General features: G+C 48.0%; 1 protein-coding gene across 1 annotated transcript; it reads left to right on the top strand.

The window, feature by feature from the left end:
• The first annotated feature begins 210 nt into the window (after nucleotides 1-210).
• Nucleotides 211-15,812, top strand: GABRQ (gamma-aminobutyric acid type A receptor subunit theta). The gene is made up of 9 exons (XM_017865610.1): nucleotides 211-373; nucleotides 2,369-2,457; nucleotides 7,957-8,024; nucleotides 9,383-9,603; nucleotides 11,662-11,744; nucleotides 12,144-12,281; nucleotides 12,859-13,011; nucleotides 13,958-14,214; nucleotides 14,993-15,812. Exons 1-9 carry the CDS (start codon nucleotides 225-227, stop codon nucleotides 15,731-15,733), a joined length of 1,899 nt encoding a protein of 632 aa, XP_017721099.1. The 5' UTR covers nucleotides 211-224; the 3' UTR covers nucleotides 15,734-15,812.
• The last annotated feature ends 733 nt before the right edge of the window (nucleotides 15,813-16,545 follow it).

Raw genomic sequence — 16,545 nt, forward strand, 5'->3', positions numbered from 1 at the left:
CTGCTGGGTGGTTGCTTTTCCCGGGCTCTCACCTCCGGTATCCGGGCCTACCCCCGCAACCCCTACTTCTCTTGCCCTCGCTGCTGTCGCCTTAGAGGCGACTCTGGGGAAGGGCCAGCAATCCCACCTTCCCCGGCGCCAGTAGTGACCCACTCCCCACCCCACCTCTGTCCCTTTTCGAGGCCCCATCTCCCGCGCCTTTAGGCGCCCAGAACGCCCCAGCCATGGGCATCCGAGGCATGCTGCGAGCCGCAGTGATCCTGCTGCTCATCAGGACCTGGCTTGCGGAGGGCAACTACCCCAGTCCCATTCCGAAATTCCACTTCGAGTTCTCCTCCGCTGTGCCGGAAGTCGTCCTGAACCTCTTCAACTGGTAAGCGGGCTCCGCCAGGCTAGGCACGGCGCGGACGGGAATGGAGACGGGCAGATGACCTCTGGCCTCTTGGACGGAGCCGACTAGGGGGGACTTGGACCCGGGCTGGCTGAGCCCTGGCGTCCGGGCCCTGCCTATTGGCCCCTAGAAGGGGTGAGGTGGGAGTGGGGTGTTGAAATGGAGCCCTGTGCTTCCGCCCACCTGTTACTGCGGAGCTTGACTGAGCCCTGCGTGTGCCCAAACCGCAGCCCGAGGGGTGGGGGCGGGGGTTGCCCTCGTCCCAGGATCTGCCCATCCATCCCCAAGGATTTAAGGTTCCCGGCAGCTTTCCCCAGCTTTGGCACCTGTGGGATTGGGGAGGAGGGTACAGGATGATGGGCAATTCACAAAACATAGACAGGAGAGACACCTGTTTGAGTCTACATTTTAGTCCATTCCCTGAGGCGCGCGCGCGTGCATGCATGTGTTGAGGGGGTGAGGGACTCTTTCCAATGCGGCAGATAGAAATGATTAACTCAAACCCATCGGAGCCCAGACAGTGCGATCGTGTCTGAATAACCACGAACCGTGTGGTCTGGGATCGGTACGCTTTTGTACTTAGTCGTGTGAAAATATTTGAAGATTCCGGTTTTTTTCCCTTTTTGATTTCAAGTTTGTTTGGGTGTGCGAATATCTGAAGCCTTTACATGTAAATCACACAGAAATGTGTATTTGGGGTGGCCACAGATCCTGAGCTTTGGCACATGGGTAATGTGTGCTTGGAAGCAGGTGGGAATGCATTGCTTTAATTTGGGAATAATTCATGTACACATTTTGGAATGTTGCAAAATGGAATTTTTGATTAAAGATGATTAGGAGTAATTTGTAACAATGTTTAAATGGCAAGCCAGAAATTAACATGTACTCATAAAAGGCGGGGGGGGGGGTGTTAGTCTGGCAAGGTTCCAGCAAACAGCCCTGCAGTGCCCTCAACCCAACATACCATACTGCGCCAGTGAACATGCACACATGCGCGCGCGCACGCACGCACACACACACAACACACATTTGCAGGGGCTGACGTCAAAATTGCTGGGCAATTCGTCAAAGATTCGAAGAGTCACAGTGATGCCGGGGCCTGTTCTGATTCACAAGCCCTGTTGGGGAAGGAGCCCTGTTGAAGGTCTAGGTGAATTGGGTGAGCGTGTCAGAGATCTCTGGAAAGGTCAGCTCTCCGCAGAGCTGGGGTGGGTCCACTTACCTATGCTCACCCAAGACACCTCCAGGGTGGAAGCACATGCTTAGCAAGAGAGATACCTGCTCCCAGAATAGATGTCTTTCCGAGGAGAGCTCTGAGCCCCAAGAATCTGAAATGGTTTGGTTGGATGAGGGTCGTAAATCTCAGCTACACCATCAAGGCTCTCTCTGTGTGTCTTATGCCATATGCCAAGTCTGGAAAACAGAGGTGTACAGAAACAAGGTTGACATAAAAGTGACTAAAAAATGCCCAGCCCTAGCCCAGGTAAGGGAAAATGTGACTTTGAGCTCATCTTACGAGGGCACTGGATGACTTTTCCTGGGGCAAGCAGGTGTCCCTGGAGGGAGGACCCCCACCAACCTAGAAAACAGCGCCCAGGCTGATTGCAAGATGGGGCTCTTGAGGGGGAAGTAATGCATTTTCTGAGGGCTTTCATCTGCCCAGTCTTCTTCATCTCCCCTTCTCCTACCGCCTCCTCTCTTCAACCCCTACAAGTCCTGCCTGGTGACAGGGATCTAGTCTCTGAGCCCCAACCTCTGGATTAAAGCTGGGAAGGTAGGGGGGAAGAGGAGTCTGCGTCACCACTGCGCTTCTGGCTGACTCACCATGGGGAGGGAGGGGAGCAGGGAGAGAGAGTGTGTACCCGTATGACTGGACATGTCTGCGTATGTGCTGGAGAAGAGAAGGCCCTAGCAAGGCAACCACTGGCAAGTCGGCCCCAAGTCGACCAGCATTTACTTATGACTTCTCTGTTTCAGCAAAAATTGTGCAAATGAAGCTGTGGTTCAAAAGATTTTGGACAGGGTGCTGTCGAGATACGATGTCCGCCTGAGACCAAATTTTGGAGGTAAGCCATATCCAGACACAAGAGAACTTGGGGTAGGTGTCCTAAAGCTGAGACACAGCAAGCCAGCCCTGCCCTGTAAGCTGACCAGTGGTACCCTGTGGGCTCTACACCTGTGCCTCTCCAGATCCCACCTTCCTGACTCTGCAGAGACCAGCAAGGAAGCACCCCCAGGCCTTCTGCACCCTGTAATATCTCTCACTTTTTTTTTTTTTTTTTTTTTTATTATACTTTAAGTTCTAGGGTACATGTGCATACCGTGCAGGTTTGTTACATATGTATATTTGTGCCACGTTGGTGTGCTGCACCCATCAACTCGTCAGCACCCATCAATTCATCATTTATATCATGTATAACTCCCCAATGCAATCCCTCCCCCCTCTCCCCTCCCCATGATAGGCCCCGGTGTGTGATGTTCCCCTTCCCGAGTCCAAGTGATCTCATTGTTCAGTTCCCACCTATGAGTGAGAACATGCGGTGTTTGGTTTTCTCTTCTTGTGATAGTTTGCTAAGAATGATGGTTTCCAGCTGCATCCATGTCCCTACAAAGGACGCAAACTCAAAAAAAATATCTCTCACTTCTCTGCCTTCAGATACATGAGGGCCTTCTACCTCCTCCACACTCCCCTTACAAAGGTGTGGCTGGCAAAGAGCTGAGCACAGAAATGGGTGTACAGGATGCAGCGTGCTGTGTTTCTCAGGCTAGAGTTTTCTGCTCCAGCTCCTGGGAGGACACATATTCTTCTAGTTGAGCACATTCTTCACACCCTGGGCACTTGTCCCATTCAGCCAGTTCGAAACTGAAAGCATGGTCTTTTCTGTCTAGTGTACTTAACTCACCCAGGCACTGGACACTTCCACCTCAGCTCCCTCATTCCCAGTCTATTCAAGACACCACAGTCAGTGTGGTCTTTATAAACCCAGATGGATCACCTCAGGAACTTTTAATGGTTTTATCTAACTACCAAATAAAATCCAAACTCCTCAGCCTACTACTCAGATCTCTGGTGCTGAGATTAAAAGTGACAAAGAAACTGACACACAACCCCCCAGGAAAATCATACATCAGTTCCTCCCCCATTTTGTAATTAGCCTCCCATTTAAAAAGGGCTACTAGCCTGGACCACACAACTTTAAGTGACAGGCAACCTACCCTGACCCCGCATAGCAAAGGCAGCATTCCATAGCCCAGGGGACACCTAGAAAACCTAGATCAAGGACAAACAAAAGAAATGGTCCATTAAAAAGAGGTTAGTTACATTCCAGCTCAAAGGAAGCTCCCACTCTAAAGGGTTAATGAAAGCTAATGATCTGCATTTATGCATATGAATAGAGGTCTTCCAAATACACTCTGTCTCCACCCTAAGAAAACACAGCTGAGAGGATTCGGCCCTTGGGTAGACCAGTTTGGCCTGGGGAGGGCCACCGTGAAAACCAAGGTGGTAGCCCTGGGCCCTAAGCTTTGGAGGTGGGACCCTGAACTGGTGCTTCCCCTTTTGCTCCCTTGCTCCCTCCAGAGTGTGAGAGCAGAAGGCACAGCCCAAGGGATTAAAGCTGAGAGCATACTGGGAAACTAGGATAGAAAGGCCAGAAGGCAGGCTCTTTCACTGCAAAAACAGCAGCGTGTCTTCTGGGTGGGTCCCCAAGGGATAAAGGTCTGGCCATATGGGAATCCAGGTGTTAGAGTACAGGCAGCACGTCCTTGTTTGGCAACGACTTTGGGATCTTTTGGATTAGTTGCACCAAGAACCAATGGGTGACATGGGAATAGCTACTTCGTTTTTTTGTCTTGCCTTTCTCACGTTTCTCAGCAGAGGCTGACCAACAACCATTTGAGTACACCAACCACATTCTCCCCACTGTTTCAGGGCCAGGTTGCCATCTCTGCAGGCATCCAGGGCCAGGGGGAGGGAGCCGGGGCAAGAATCAATCTCTGGGGAGGGTTACCCTAAGCTTTGTGGACGTGCACACCTGCAGCATGTGAGAAAAACTGGATCCCTGGCTTGATTTAGCCAAACAGATGAAGGTAGGAGGGCAAGGACAACTCAGGACCTTCTAGCATTTAAACAGAAGGGGGCACCACAGGCTCTAGGTCTGAGGCTGTTGCATGGTGGGTGTGGGAGGAGAGACCAGTTGATGGGATAGCTGGGCCAAGGCAGTCAGCGTTTGGGGACTCCAGAACTCCCCCACTAGACACAGAGTCAAATTCCCCTGTGTCAGAGGTGGAGTAGAGTTTCAGGGCATACCTCCCTTCACTTCCGCACATATACCCCACATGCAGAGGCCTCACTTAACTGTGGTCCAGTTCAAACAGGAGCCTGATTCCTTCCTTGCATATGGAGGACAATGAGAAGAGGAGGAGGATGAAAAGGAGGAGGAGGATCCAGAGAAGATTAACAAAGCCAATTCCTTCTGGGCAAGAGAACTGGGACTCTGCATTGTGGCAAAAGGCCGCCCTTGAGGGCTTCACCTAGCTTAGCACCTGGCATGATTTAGGCACCCGATGGTGTGAAGGAATGAAGGAGATATTTTCATCATTCCTTCATTCATCTGCTAGGTAGGAAGAGGAGTTGAGGCAGCAAAGATTCCAGGAGAAAGGGAGGTGATTACTCCCACCACTTTTCCTGCCTTCCTGAGGGGGCAGGGTGGGACAGTGATTTACTGGGGCCACCATCCTAGACATGGTATCTGGGCTCCTTATCAGGACGTTTCTCATCCCCCCGCCCCCACCCCACCTCTTTATCCGTTTAGGGATATGACATTTCTCATGCCCCCCACCCCCATTATCCATTTAAGGATATGGGATTCCTTATCTCAATTCTCATCCTGACCACTACTAGCACAAAAGGTTCCCCTTTAAGGGGATAACTTAGAAGAATGTCCCCTTCCTCTGAGCTGCATCCCTGTGCTAGGACTCATGGCTTGGTGAGGGGAATGTGAACTGCATTTCAGCTCCCGCTTTCCTTTCAACTAGGAGTCCTAGTTGAACTAGGTTTCTGGCCTAGCCCTTCCGGGTCGCCAGCATTCCACCATAAGGAAAGGAGTTACCTGAATCCTGCGGAATGGTCTAGAGAAGTCTAACACTAAGGTGTAGCTGGCTGCCTGGCCCCTCTGGAGCTTGTTGCCTGCTTAACACAGCTTCCTTTCTCTAAAGGCATGTGGGGAGCCCAAAAGGCAGTCATCAAGAACTGTGTTTCTCGGAACTCCTGTCACCACATAACACTTTTCCGCGGCTTGTTCACAACAGGCCTGGATGCTGGAGTCTGGGCTGTACCCTAACACAGAGGCTCATTAATTTCACGGCTGCCATTCAGATGCTCATTCCCAATAGAGCTTTCCTTTGTGAAGCTTTGGGTTTGGAATAACACATTTCTCTCTTTGCAGCTCAGCTTCTGGGCAATCAGCCTGCAGTAAAACCAGCAGGCTGAATTGCAAGCATCATGCATGTTTCCCTAGCAGCAGTGTGATGTAATACATGGAGACTTAAGGGCTTTGCTGTGGGACTGGCTGTAGAAAGCTTTGAGCTGAGGAGCGAACACTAAAAATGCATTTGCCCACAGTGCCTTACAGTTTACTACATATTTTCACATCCATGAATGCATGTGAGTCCTGCAAGTGGACAGTGCTAACACCTGGGTGTGAAAAAAGCTAGGAGGCAGAAGTACACTAACACAAACATTCACACACTGTCACACTCACACATTAACACACACAATTACCCTCTCCTGTGCACTCACCCATTCACACGAACACGCTCACAAATTCATTCTCACACATAGACACACCCACTGAGCATGATCACACGTTCACTTTTACTCACATATTAGCATGCTCACATACACCAAACACACAGGCCCACATACACACATGATCATATGCACGCATTCACTCAAACTCAGACATGCTAACAAACACATGCAAATTTATTCACATTGACACACTTACATGCACACACATTCACTCACACAAACATGCTCACACATCCAAACACCTTCACGAATTTATTCACACACTTTAACATGCTCACACACACACTCACACATTTACTACACACATGTTATATACAATACCACACTCAAATTCACTCACACATTAACACATACACACAAACACGCTCCCACATCTACATACACATATGAATATACTCACATTCACCCACACACAAATATGCCCACACACAAACACACTCACAAATTCACTCAAAAACACGACACATATAAACATCCTCACATGCAAACACATGCTCACACATACACACATAAACATAATCACACCTTCATTCATGCAAGAGCATGCTCACATACATGAAAGCACTTGCATATTCACTCACACACGAATGTGTTCACAATATACTCACAGATTCACTCACCTGAAAATACGCACATCTGTATTGATAGGTGCATGGACATTAACATGCTTACACACACACACTCTCGCATTCACCCATACATGAGCATTCTCACATACACGAACATGCTAATATAGTCTTCCATATACGTGACTATGCCAGTACAGGTGGACACATCACTCAATACACAAACATTCTCATGTACACTTATGTCAACACAACTAGTTCACAAACATGAACATGTGCAGGCGTTCACTCACACATGGACATACTCACAAATACACAAACACATGAACAGGCTCACATATCCTAATACATGCACACACTCACACATTCACTCACACTTCCACACAAACACATACTTATGGACATGCTCATAGGTTCAGTCCCACAAAACCACCCTCACATATTCACACACAGACATCCTCACATAAACTCATATGTATATGTTCACACATTCACTCTCACACACAGACAAGCTCACAGACATGCATGGTCATACCCTCACTTGCACATGAACACAAGCATACACTCTCACACGACAACACACCTACACATATTCACATGCTCACAGATTTACTTCCATACAACACACTCAAGAGCGCAAACATGCTCACACATTCACTTACACACAAACATGCTTACACACACTGGCACATTCACCTGCACATGAACACACACATTCACTCACATGCACGAACATGCTCACATACACTCATATACACAGCTCACACAATCACTTACAGACACACATGTACTCCCACAAACACGCTCACACATTCACTCACACACACAAACATGTGCATACACAACCATGAATCTTGGCTCCTGCTTTGGGGCTCATTGCTTTTCAGTTTTTATCAGGAAAACGTTTCGAAGGAGTGCTTCATCCCCTTACGTTCTCTTTCTTTTGCCCTGACCCCTTCCTTTGCACATATCGTGGGCCAGTCCTCGCTCTAACCATGAGATCAGTGCTATCACTATCCCCATGTTACCCATGAGGAGACTAAGACTCAGCGGGGTTAGGCGACTTACTCAGGATCACACAACTAACAAGTGTCAAAGAGGGTTCAAACCCAGGCAGTCTGGCTCCCAAGTTTATGCTCTTAACCTTTATTCTACCTTTCATGTAATTGCGTCTTTCTGTCTTCTAGGTGCCCCCGTGCCTGTGAGAATATCTATTTATGTCACCAGCATTGAACAGATCTCAGAAATGAATATGGTAAGTGTGTTAGTTCCAGCCATGGGGTTGGGAACAGAGGACATGGAACAAGGAGCAGGCTCATAATCCAAGTCCAGTTGTTCTGACCTGTGACAGAACTCACATAAAGGAACAAGGTTGGTTTGGGACACTGCAGCCACTCAGAATAAAAACTACATTAATTCAACCCCTCCACAACACCACATCCAGAAACTCGGTTCCAGATGGATTATAGACTTAAAAGTGGAAGGCTTATGAAGCTCTTAAGATAGTGTAGAACACTGGCTTTGTGTCTTGTAGTAGGATTTCTTTGAAAAGACACAGAAAACACAGACCACACAAAATAAATCTAGTAACTTCAACTATATTGAAATTCTGTGTAACCAAATTTATGGAACTCCTGTTTTACAAAACAAACAAAACCATTATGACAAGTGTGAAAGGATCAATCACAGTGGACTAAGATACATTCAGCATGAAGAACTGATATTCAAAATATGCATCATTTTGTGAATTAATGAGAATATTTTTAAACCAATAGAAAAATTATCAGACAATGTGAACAAGAATATTACTTTTGTGAAGAAAATTAAACAGCAGGTAAATATATGAAACATATGAAAAGATGCTTAGCCTTGTTAGTCATGCAAAATAAAACCACAGTGAGAACCCACTACATACCAGATCAGCAATAGTCAAAAGTTAGACAATACCGATGTTGGTGAAGCAGAAGCATTGGGAACCCTCTGCAGCTTTGTGGCTCTTGGCTCTCCGCAGGGATATAAAGTGGAACTTCTGCTTCATCATTTTTATTTCATCACGCTTTTGGTATGCATGTTCACATGATAATCTGCGTGGTACCTTCATATATTGTCCAGAAAAGCAAGTGAACAAATTATAATTACACATGTCCACCTGAGTGAATCTCACAAAGATAATGTTGAGTGAAAGAAGCAAATTTTGAATACATACAGTATTATTTCATTCAGATAAAATTTTAAAAACAGGTCCAACTAAGCAGTATGTTTTCCAGCAATACATAGGCAATAAAACTCTAACACAAAGCAAGGGAAGTATCATAAAATCTAGGATAACGGTTGCTGCTGGGGATGTGAGGGAAATACATTCTGGAAGAGATACATTGGGGTTTGAAAGTTATTGGTAATATTCTGTTTCTTAACCTGGATTTTAATTACACAAGATACATTTTATTCTTTCTTTAAACATCTGTATGTTTCATGCACTTGTATATAGTTATGATATACTTCATACACTTGCATACACACGTGCATGCACACATACACACATACCCTACACACACCAAGGACGGAGTGCTGGACAACCAAACTTACAACTGGGGTTTACATTTATCTTCCCAGGACTACACGATCACAATGTTTTTTCATCAGACTTGGAAAGATTCACGCTTAGCATACTATGAGACCACCATGAACTTGACCCTGGACTATCGGATGCATGAGAAGTTGTGGGTCCCTGACTGCTACTTTCTGAATAGCAAGGATGCTTTCGTGCATGATGTGACTGTGGAAAATCGCGTGTTTCAGCTTCACCCAGATGGAACGGTGTGGTATGGCATCCGGTGAGTCCCCTAGGTGTCTGGGGATGTCCCAGTAGACTTCCTTCTTCCTACTGTATATTCTACAGACACACTCTAAGGGACACACAAAGGCACCCACTGCTTTCTAAACCTGTCTTGAACTTCCCCCTTCACTTGTTCTACCTAGTAGCCAAAGTGGAAATTTCACAGTTTCCCACAGACACCCTTAGCTGTTCTGTCCCCACACCTTGGTTTCTGCTGTTCCTTCTGTCTGGATTGGTCAGTCCTTTCCCCCTTTTCATGAATTGAAACCTTGCCCACCCTGAAATCCCTAACTCAAATGCCCCCTTGGTCAAGAAGTCCTCCTTGATTCCCTCAACTGAAAGACCTCTCCTGCCACCTTAGTGTTGCATGCATTCTGTTCTTTATCTTTGTCTTTTCTCTCCCACGCAGTGAGGGAGGGAGAAGATGAATGCTGAAGTCCATGCAGTGAATGAGGGGGCCTGCTTTCTGCCATCAGTCATATTTGCATCATGCAGGGCCCCCAGGAGTGCGGAGGGGCAGGGTGTGTGTGGCATGGGTCTCTGGTCTATGGCTCTCCATACACACAGAACAATTGCAAGCTGAAACTCCTCACTAGTCTAGTTATAGCATAGGAGACAGTCACCAGGGTTCTCACAGTGGCATCTCTTACAAACTGTCTGCAAACACATATGCAAGAGATCAGTTTAGCTCAGAAAATGTGTCTGAGAAGTAGCTACCAGGGTTCGGCTCTTACGATTTTTACAGATCTAATCTGGGTTTCTCTTTCTCTGTGGAGCTCTTGCTCCATTCTTTTCTTTTTCCATCCACTTTCCCACAGACCCAGGCTCTGGAATCAGAAAATAACAAGACTCACAGGGAACAGGTCACTGGTCACACTCGTTCTACTTAAAGGGAGAATGAGCTGAATAATGCTACATGGAGGATTCATAGAAGGGAGAAAAACACACATGCACTCACACGTGCACGCATACACCATATCCAGTGTACAAAATGGAAATTATTTCAAGGAAGCAATTGAAAGGGACTCAGCTGGGGTTAGCAGATGAGAAGGGCAGAATAAGGGATGGGGCAGAACCTCCCAGCTGAGGCTGTAGAGAGCTTGTGTTTTATCTTCTCTCCCACTGGACACTTCTCCCACTTTCTCAGAACCTCTGAGACCCCCTCAGGTTCTTCTTCTTCTTCTTTTTTTGAGATGGAGTCTTGCTCTGTTGCCCAGGCTGGAGTGCAGTGGCACAATGTCGGCTCACTGCAACATCCGCCTCCTGGGTTCAAGCAATTCTCTTGCTTCAGCCTCCCCAGTAGCTGAGAATACAGGTGACTGCCACCACACCAGGCTAATTTTTTGTATTTTTAGTAGAGACGGGGCTTCACTGTGTTAGCCAGGATGGTCTCCATCTCCTGACCTGATCTGCCTGCCTTGGCCTCCCAAAGTGCTGGGATTACAGGCGTGAGCCACTGCGCTTGGCCAGATTCTTCTTATGGATGCTCCCACCACGTTGCAGCTTAAAGCTCCTGCCCACTTCATGTACTGTCAACAGTGCCATGGCCCACCACAGATATGTTTATCCCTTCTGTCCATTTCACACCCGCTGACATTTTGCTAGTCCCCAATACCCACATAGGCCTGCACCTCTGGCTTGTGTACAGATGTGGCCAGAGGCAGGCCTGGATTGAGGCTCCCAAATGTACATGCACACTTGAGACCAGCACTTCACATTGCATCTGGAGTCTCAGCTGATTTGGTGTAGCACAGTTTTCTCTTGCTAGCCTCACTCCTTCTGTAGGAAGCACCCCTTTCCGTCTCTGCATTCAGTTTCCTCCAGGGCCCTTCCCATCTGACACCCTGCAGTTTTCTGACGTGCCAGCCATACATGTGTTCTCTATTTATGTGCTGCCAGGTCTCTTGGTTACTTTGTCACATACAAATTTCCTCTCTCCTTTCTACACATGGGTCAGTCCTCGGGGTAACTCTTCCCTCCCCACCCCTGCAGTTTCCTCAGCAATGGTTGTTTGCCTAGGCTTGACTCACTTTCTCCTTCCTTTTTTCCTTTGCAGACTCACCACTACAGCAGCCTGTTCCCTGAATCTGCATAAATTCCCTATGGACAAGCAGGCCTGCAACCTGGTGGTGGAGAGCTGTACGTATGTCTCCTATGGTCCCCTCTTCCCTACTTGGGGCTGTGGTGATCAGGGAAGCAGAGGTTAAATTGATAGTAAAAGGAACAGTGTATCTCCTGTGCTCCCTCCCTCCCTCCATTCTCTCTCCCAAAATAAATAGATGATAGAGGATAGATAGATGATAGAAATAAGAGAGAAAGATGGTAGAGAGATAGATTGGTGATAGATGATTTATTGATGTGTAGATGTATAAATATGGCATCTGGTACTAGGTGGTCTTTAGAGCATAAACGGTCCTCTGGGAAAATGTCACCTTCCTATTGGGAAAGTGTGTGCAAGTTAGTGGGTAGGAGCTTGTAGTGTGTCTTTTTTCTTTCTTTCTAAGAATCTGAGACTACCTCTGTTTCTCTCCTTCCCAGATGGTTACACAGTTGAAGACATCATATTATTCTGGGATGACAATGGGAACGCCATCCACATGACTGAGGAGCTGCATATCCCTCAGTTCACTTTCCTGGGGAGGACGATTACTAGCAAGGAGGTGTATTTCTATACAGGTGGGTCTGACCCATTCCTTCTCTCCTGTCTCAGGTCTCCCTTGCACCTCCATAAACTCCTAGTGGCCTCTGATTTTGGCTCCTATTCTCTGATACCTCCTTTTCCATTTCCTACTGGTTCCAGGGCCCCTTAATAAAGCCCCAGTGGCTCATCCACTGCCAATGAGGAATGGCTGTGGAAGCACTTAGCCAGGCTCACAACACTCTGCAGGTGTAAAAGATTCATGCTCCTCTCAGGGCTGGCCTTTCACCCTCCATCTGTTTGCACCTTGGGAACACCTCTTGCCTCACCCATTCCAAAAGTTCACCTAACATGGAGCAAGTGAGAAAGGAAGGTGGAGAGAGCAGACTTGCTATGCCCATGCCCCTACTGAGATATGCCATTGTCACTGACCTGCTGGTGCAACAAACAGAACCAGATCTGCAGTCTGCCCAAGCTGGATGCCTCTGGATGGAGTATTACAAGCTGCACTGCCCATTGCTCTCCCCTCCTCCCCTCCTTCTCCATCCTGTACCTCTCCACCCTGCAAATGCCCCTCAGCCCTGCCACCCTAATTCCAGCGTGTCTCCTTGCCAGGTTCCTACATACGCCTGATACTGAAGTTCCAGGTTCAGAGGGAAGTTAACAGCTACCTTGTGCAAGTCTACTGGCCTACTGTCCTTACCACTATTACCTCTTGGATATCATTTTGGATGAACTATGATTCCTCTGCAGCCAGGGTGACAATTGGTAGGTTCTGTCTCTGTCCCTGGATGGAATTTGGGTCATTTGGCTCAGAAAAAAAGTTGAGAGTAAGGAAAAACTACCTGGAACAGTGTGTGACTACATAGGCAAGGAAATAAGGATTTTTCCAATAGACATTTGTACCTACGTACAGGTGCACAGCCAGTCCCCAGTAGAGAGACCAACATTAGAGACAGATGTGAAAAAAAAAATCAAGGTTGGAATCTTGGCCTGTTGAGCCCCGAGTACCAGAATTCATTATTTCTTGAATCCATAAGTAAATGGACAAGTCATAAGTTTAGATCATAGGGGCCATTAAAAGTGGGCTAAATCACAGGGTGCCTGAAAGAGGAGCTGAGGAGATGAGGAGAGCAGCAGAAAGACAACCTGGTCAGGGTTAGGAAGACCTTGTACTTTATGTCTAAGCATGGGGAGCCATGAAAAATTTTTGAGCAGTACCAAGAAGAGACCTAAGAGATCAACTCCCTGGTTTGTCTGGCCCCACCCAGCAGAATGTCAGTGTGTCCCAGATCCAGGTCTGGTTTCTCCTTCACCATCTGGGGGGCAGACTCCTCAGCCTCCCTCTTCAGGAGTACATCCTGGACTAAAGCTTTATATTTGTGTGATAGTTTAGGGCTCAGAAAACCTTCCCAATAACTAAAGAAAGGCAAAAGGGAAAGGAGCCATCATAGGACAAGGTGGGGCTGAAGATGTCAATTGCTATGAAGCCATGGCTGGAGGTTTGAGACTTGACCCGAAGAGCAATAGGAAGTCATTGAGCCATTGAAGCATAGGCTGAGTTTAAAGATGGGGGAAAAGGAATAAAGAGAGAGCTGAAGGCCTTTGCTGTGGGCCCTCCTCATCCCAAATACGATGTTTGGCTGTGGGCCCAATAGGTTGCCAAGAATGTTAGCCATCAGAGGAGACTAAGCCTGTATTGTGTTGCTTACAGGCCTAACTTCAATGCTCATCCTGACCACCATCGACTCACATCTGCGGGATAAGCTCCCCAACATTTCCTGTATCAAGGCCATTGATATCTATATCCTCGTGTGCTTGTTCTTTGTGTTCCTGTCCTTGCTGGAGTATGTCTACATCAACTATCTTTTCTACAGTCGAGGACCTCAGCGCCAGCCTAGGCGACGCAGGAGACCCCGAAGAGTCATTGCCCGCTACCGCTACCAGCAAGTGGTGGTGGGAAACGTGCAGGTTTGACTTTTTGACTGACAATCAGCTTTCCCTGAGCACCTCTTGAGCCCAGGCTTAGCGCTTTTGACCCTTTTGCATTTCTTAGCTTTTTAAATATGCACACACACATGCGCGCACATGCAAAACACACTCACACACACACACAGCACACACACAACATATAACAAAGAAGTAGTACTATTTCCCGTCACTCCTTTATAGATGATCATTGTCCAAGGTCACAAGGCAAGTAAGTGGCAGAGCTAAATTTCTCCAGACCTTTGGACTGAATTTGGTCCACTTTGCATGCTTCCAGAGCAGGCAATGAAGCTGGCAGGGAAGATGGGCACAGGGAGGCTGAAAGGAAGACAGTCACTGGAGAGGCTGGCCTACCTACCCCTCCTTCCTTGGCACTTCAGACTCCCAAGGCAATGCTGAGGCTTTTGCTGTGGGCAGTATGTTCATGCCCAGCTACCTCCCTCCTTCGCAGAAAGCCCGGTCCTGCCTACCTGAGCAGGCATCCACCCACCACACAGCACTCCTGAGGGAGCAGCTGCCCCCAGCAAGACACTGGCTTGGCAGCCTCCATAGCCTTCCCTTGCATGCTAACAGCCAATTGGTCCTGTTCCTCACCCCTTGAACACCAGAGACCCCAAGAGGAGCTGGCTCTATCTGTCAAAGAGATCAGCAGTAACATTGCAAGTGCTGATGAGGGAAGTCCCTTCCCTCCTCCCTCCCCCCAGTGCATATCCATCTAGGCGATATGAAACTGATGAGCCTATCCATTATCTCCTCAAAGGATGGCCTGATTAACGTGGAAGACGGAGTCAGCTCTCTCCCCATCACCCCAGCGCAGGCCCCCCTGGCAAGCCCGGAAAGCCTCGGTTCTTTGACGTCCACCTCCGAGCAGGCCCAGCTGGCCACCTCGGAAAGCCTCAGCCCACTCACTTCTCTCTCAGGCCAGGCCCCCCTGGCCACTGGAGAAAGCCTGAGCGATCTCCCCTCCACCTCAGAGCAGGCCCGGCACAGCTATGGTGTTCGCTTTAATGGTTTCCAGGCTGATGACAGTATTATTCCTACCGAAATCCACAACCGTGCCGAAGCCCATGGCCGTGGTGTTACCCATGACCATGAAGATTCCGATGAGAGCTTGAGCTCAGATGAGCACCATGGTCATGGCCCCAGTGGGAAGCCCATGCTTCACGATGGCAAGAAGGGTGTGCAAGAAGCAGGCTGGGACCTTGATGACAACAGTGTCAAGAGCGGCTGCCTTGCCGTTGAGGAGCAACTCAAGTGTGATACTAACAGTACCTGGGGCCTTAATGAGGATGAACTCATGGCCCATGGCCATGAGAAGGACAATAGCTCAGAGTCTGAGGATAGTTGTCCCCCAAGCCCTGGGTGCTCCTTCACTGAAGGGTTCTCCTTTGATCTCTTTAACCCTGACTACGTCCCTAAGGTTGACAAGTGGTCCCGGTTCCTCTTCCCTCTGGCCTTTGGGTTATTCAACATTGTTTACTGGGTATACCATATGTATTAGTCCCCCAGTGCTCCAGAAGGGCAGGAGCACTGTGCTGTGCTCATTTCACAGTTTCTTTTGGGTTTTTCCCTCTTTCCTTTGTTCCTTTTATTTTGTGGTTATTTGGGCAATCCAATGAGTTCATACTTCTCTTTATAAACATGAGGTGGGGAGTAATTGGAAAGAACATGTTCCAGCTGGAAGGGAAGGGATTGACTAGGAGTTGGAGGTAAACAGCACATGGATTTCCTTTCCAGCTAGAAGACTCTCGCCTTTTCAAAGACTTGTAACAAGGAATAAGCATAGAAAAGCCCCTGGAAATGTTTAGAGGACCGAGAAGAGCCAGGTTGGGGGATGGGGCAAGGATCTGGGCCTTGCCCACAAACGTTTCTGGGAGCTTTTCTGTCCCCACTGAGGTGTCATTTCTTTTTCATTACATTTTTTCTTCTTTTTTTGTTTCCTCCTAGGGATTATGGATCTTGCTTACCCTCTGCTTAGGGCTTTATAGAAGAAAGTCAAGCTGGGTTGGGCTGGGGTTCACAGCTAAAGGGCTAACCATGGCTTGGAAGTTCAGGGAACTGCCTTTAGGAAACTTAGGGAGCATTTGTAAGTGCCTTTCCCCCACTGTATTTGCTGCATTTGAGTGTGGTGTTTAGATGCAAGGGTGGGAGGGGAATGTGGGTGGGTGGGGCTGCAGAGTGAGACATCAGGATGAGAGAGCACATACCCAGCTTGTGGGGTTGGCAGAGGGTGGGGGATGATGTCAGGTTGGAAATTACACAGTTGAACTGGCCTCTTCGGAGGGATTGGAACTTGTCTTGCCTATATTTCTG

This window comes from Rhinopithecus bieti, unplaced genomic scaffold (assembly GCF_001698545.2).
Source record: "Rhinopithecus bieti isolate Rb0 unplaced genomic scaffold, ASM169854v2 scaffold_83484, whole genome shotgun sequence".
Lineage (NCBI taxonomy): Eukaryota > Metazoa > Chordata > Mammalia > Primates > Cercopithecidae > Rhinopithecus > Rhinopithecus bieti.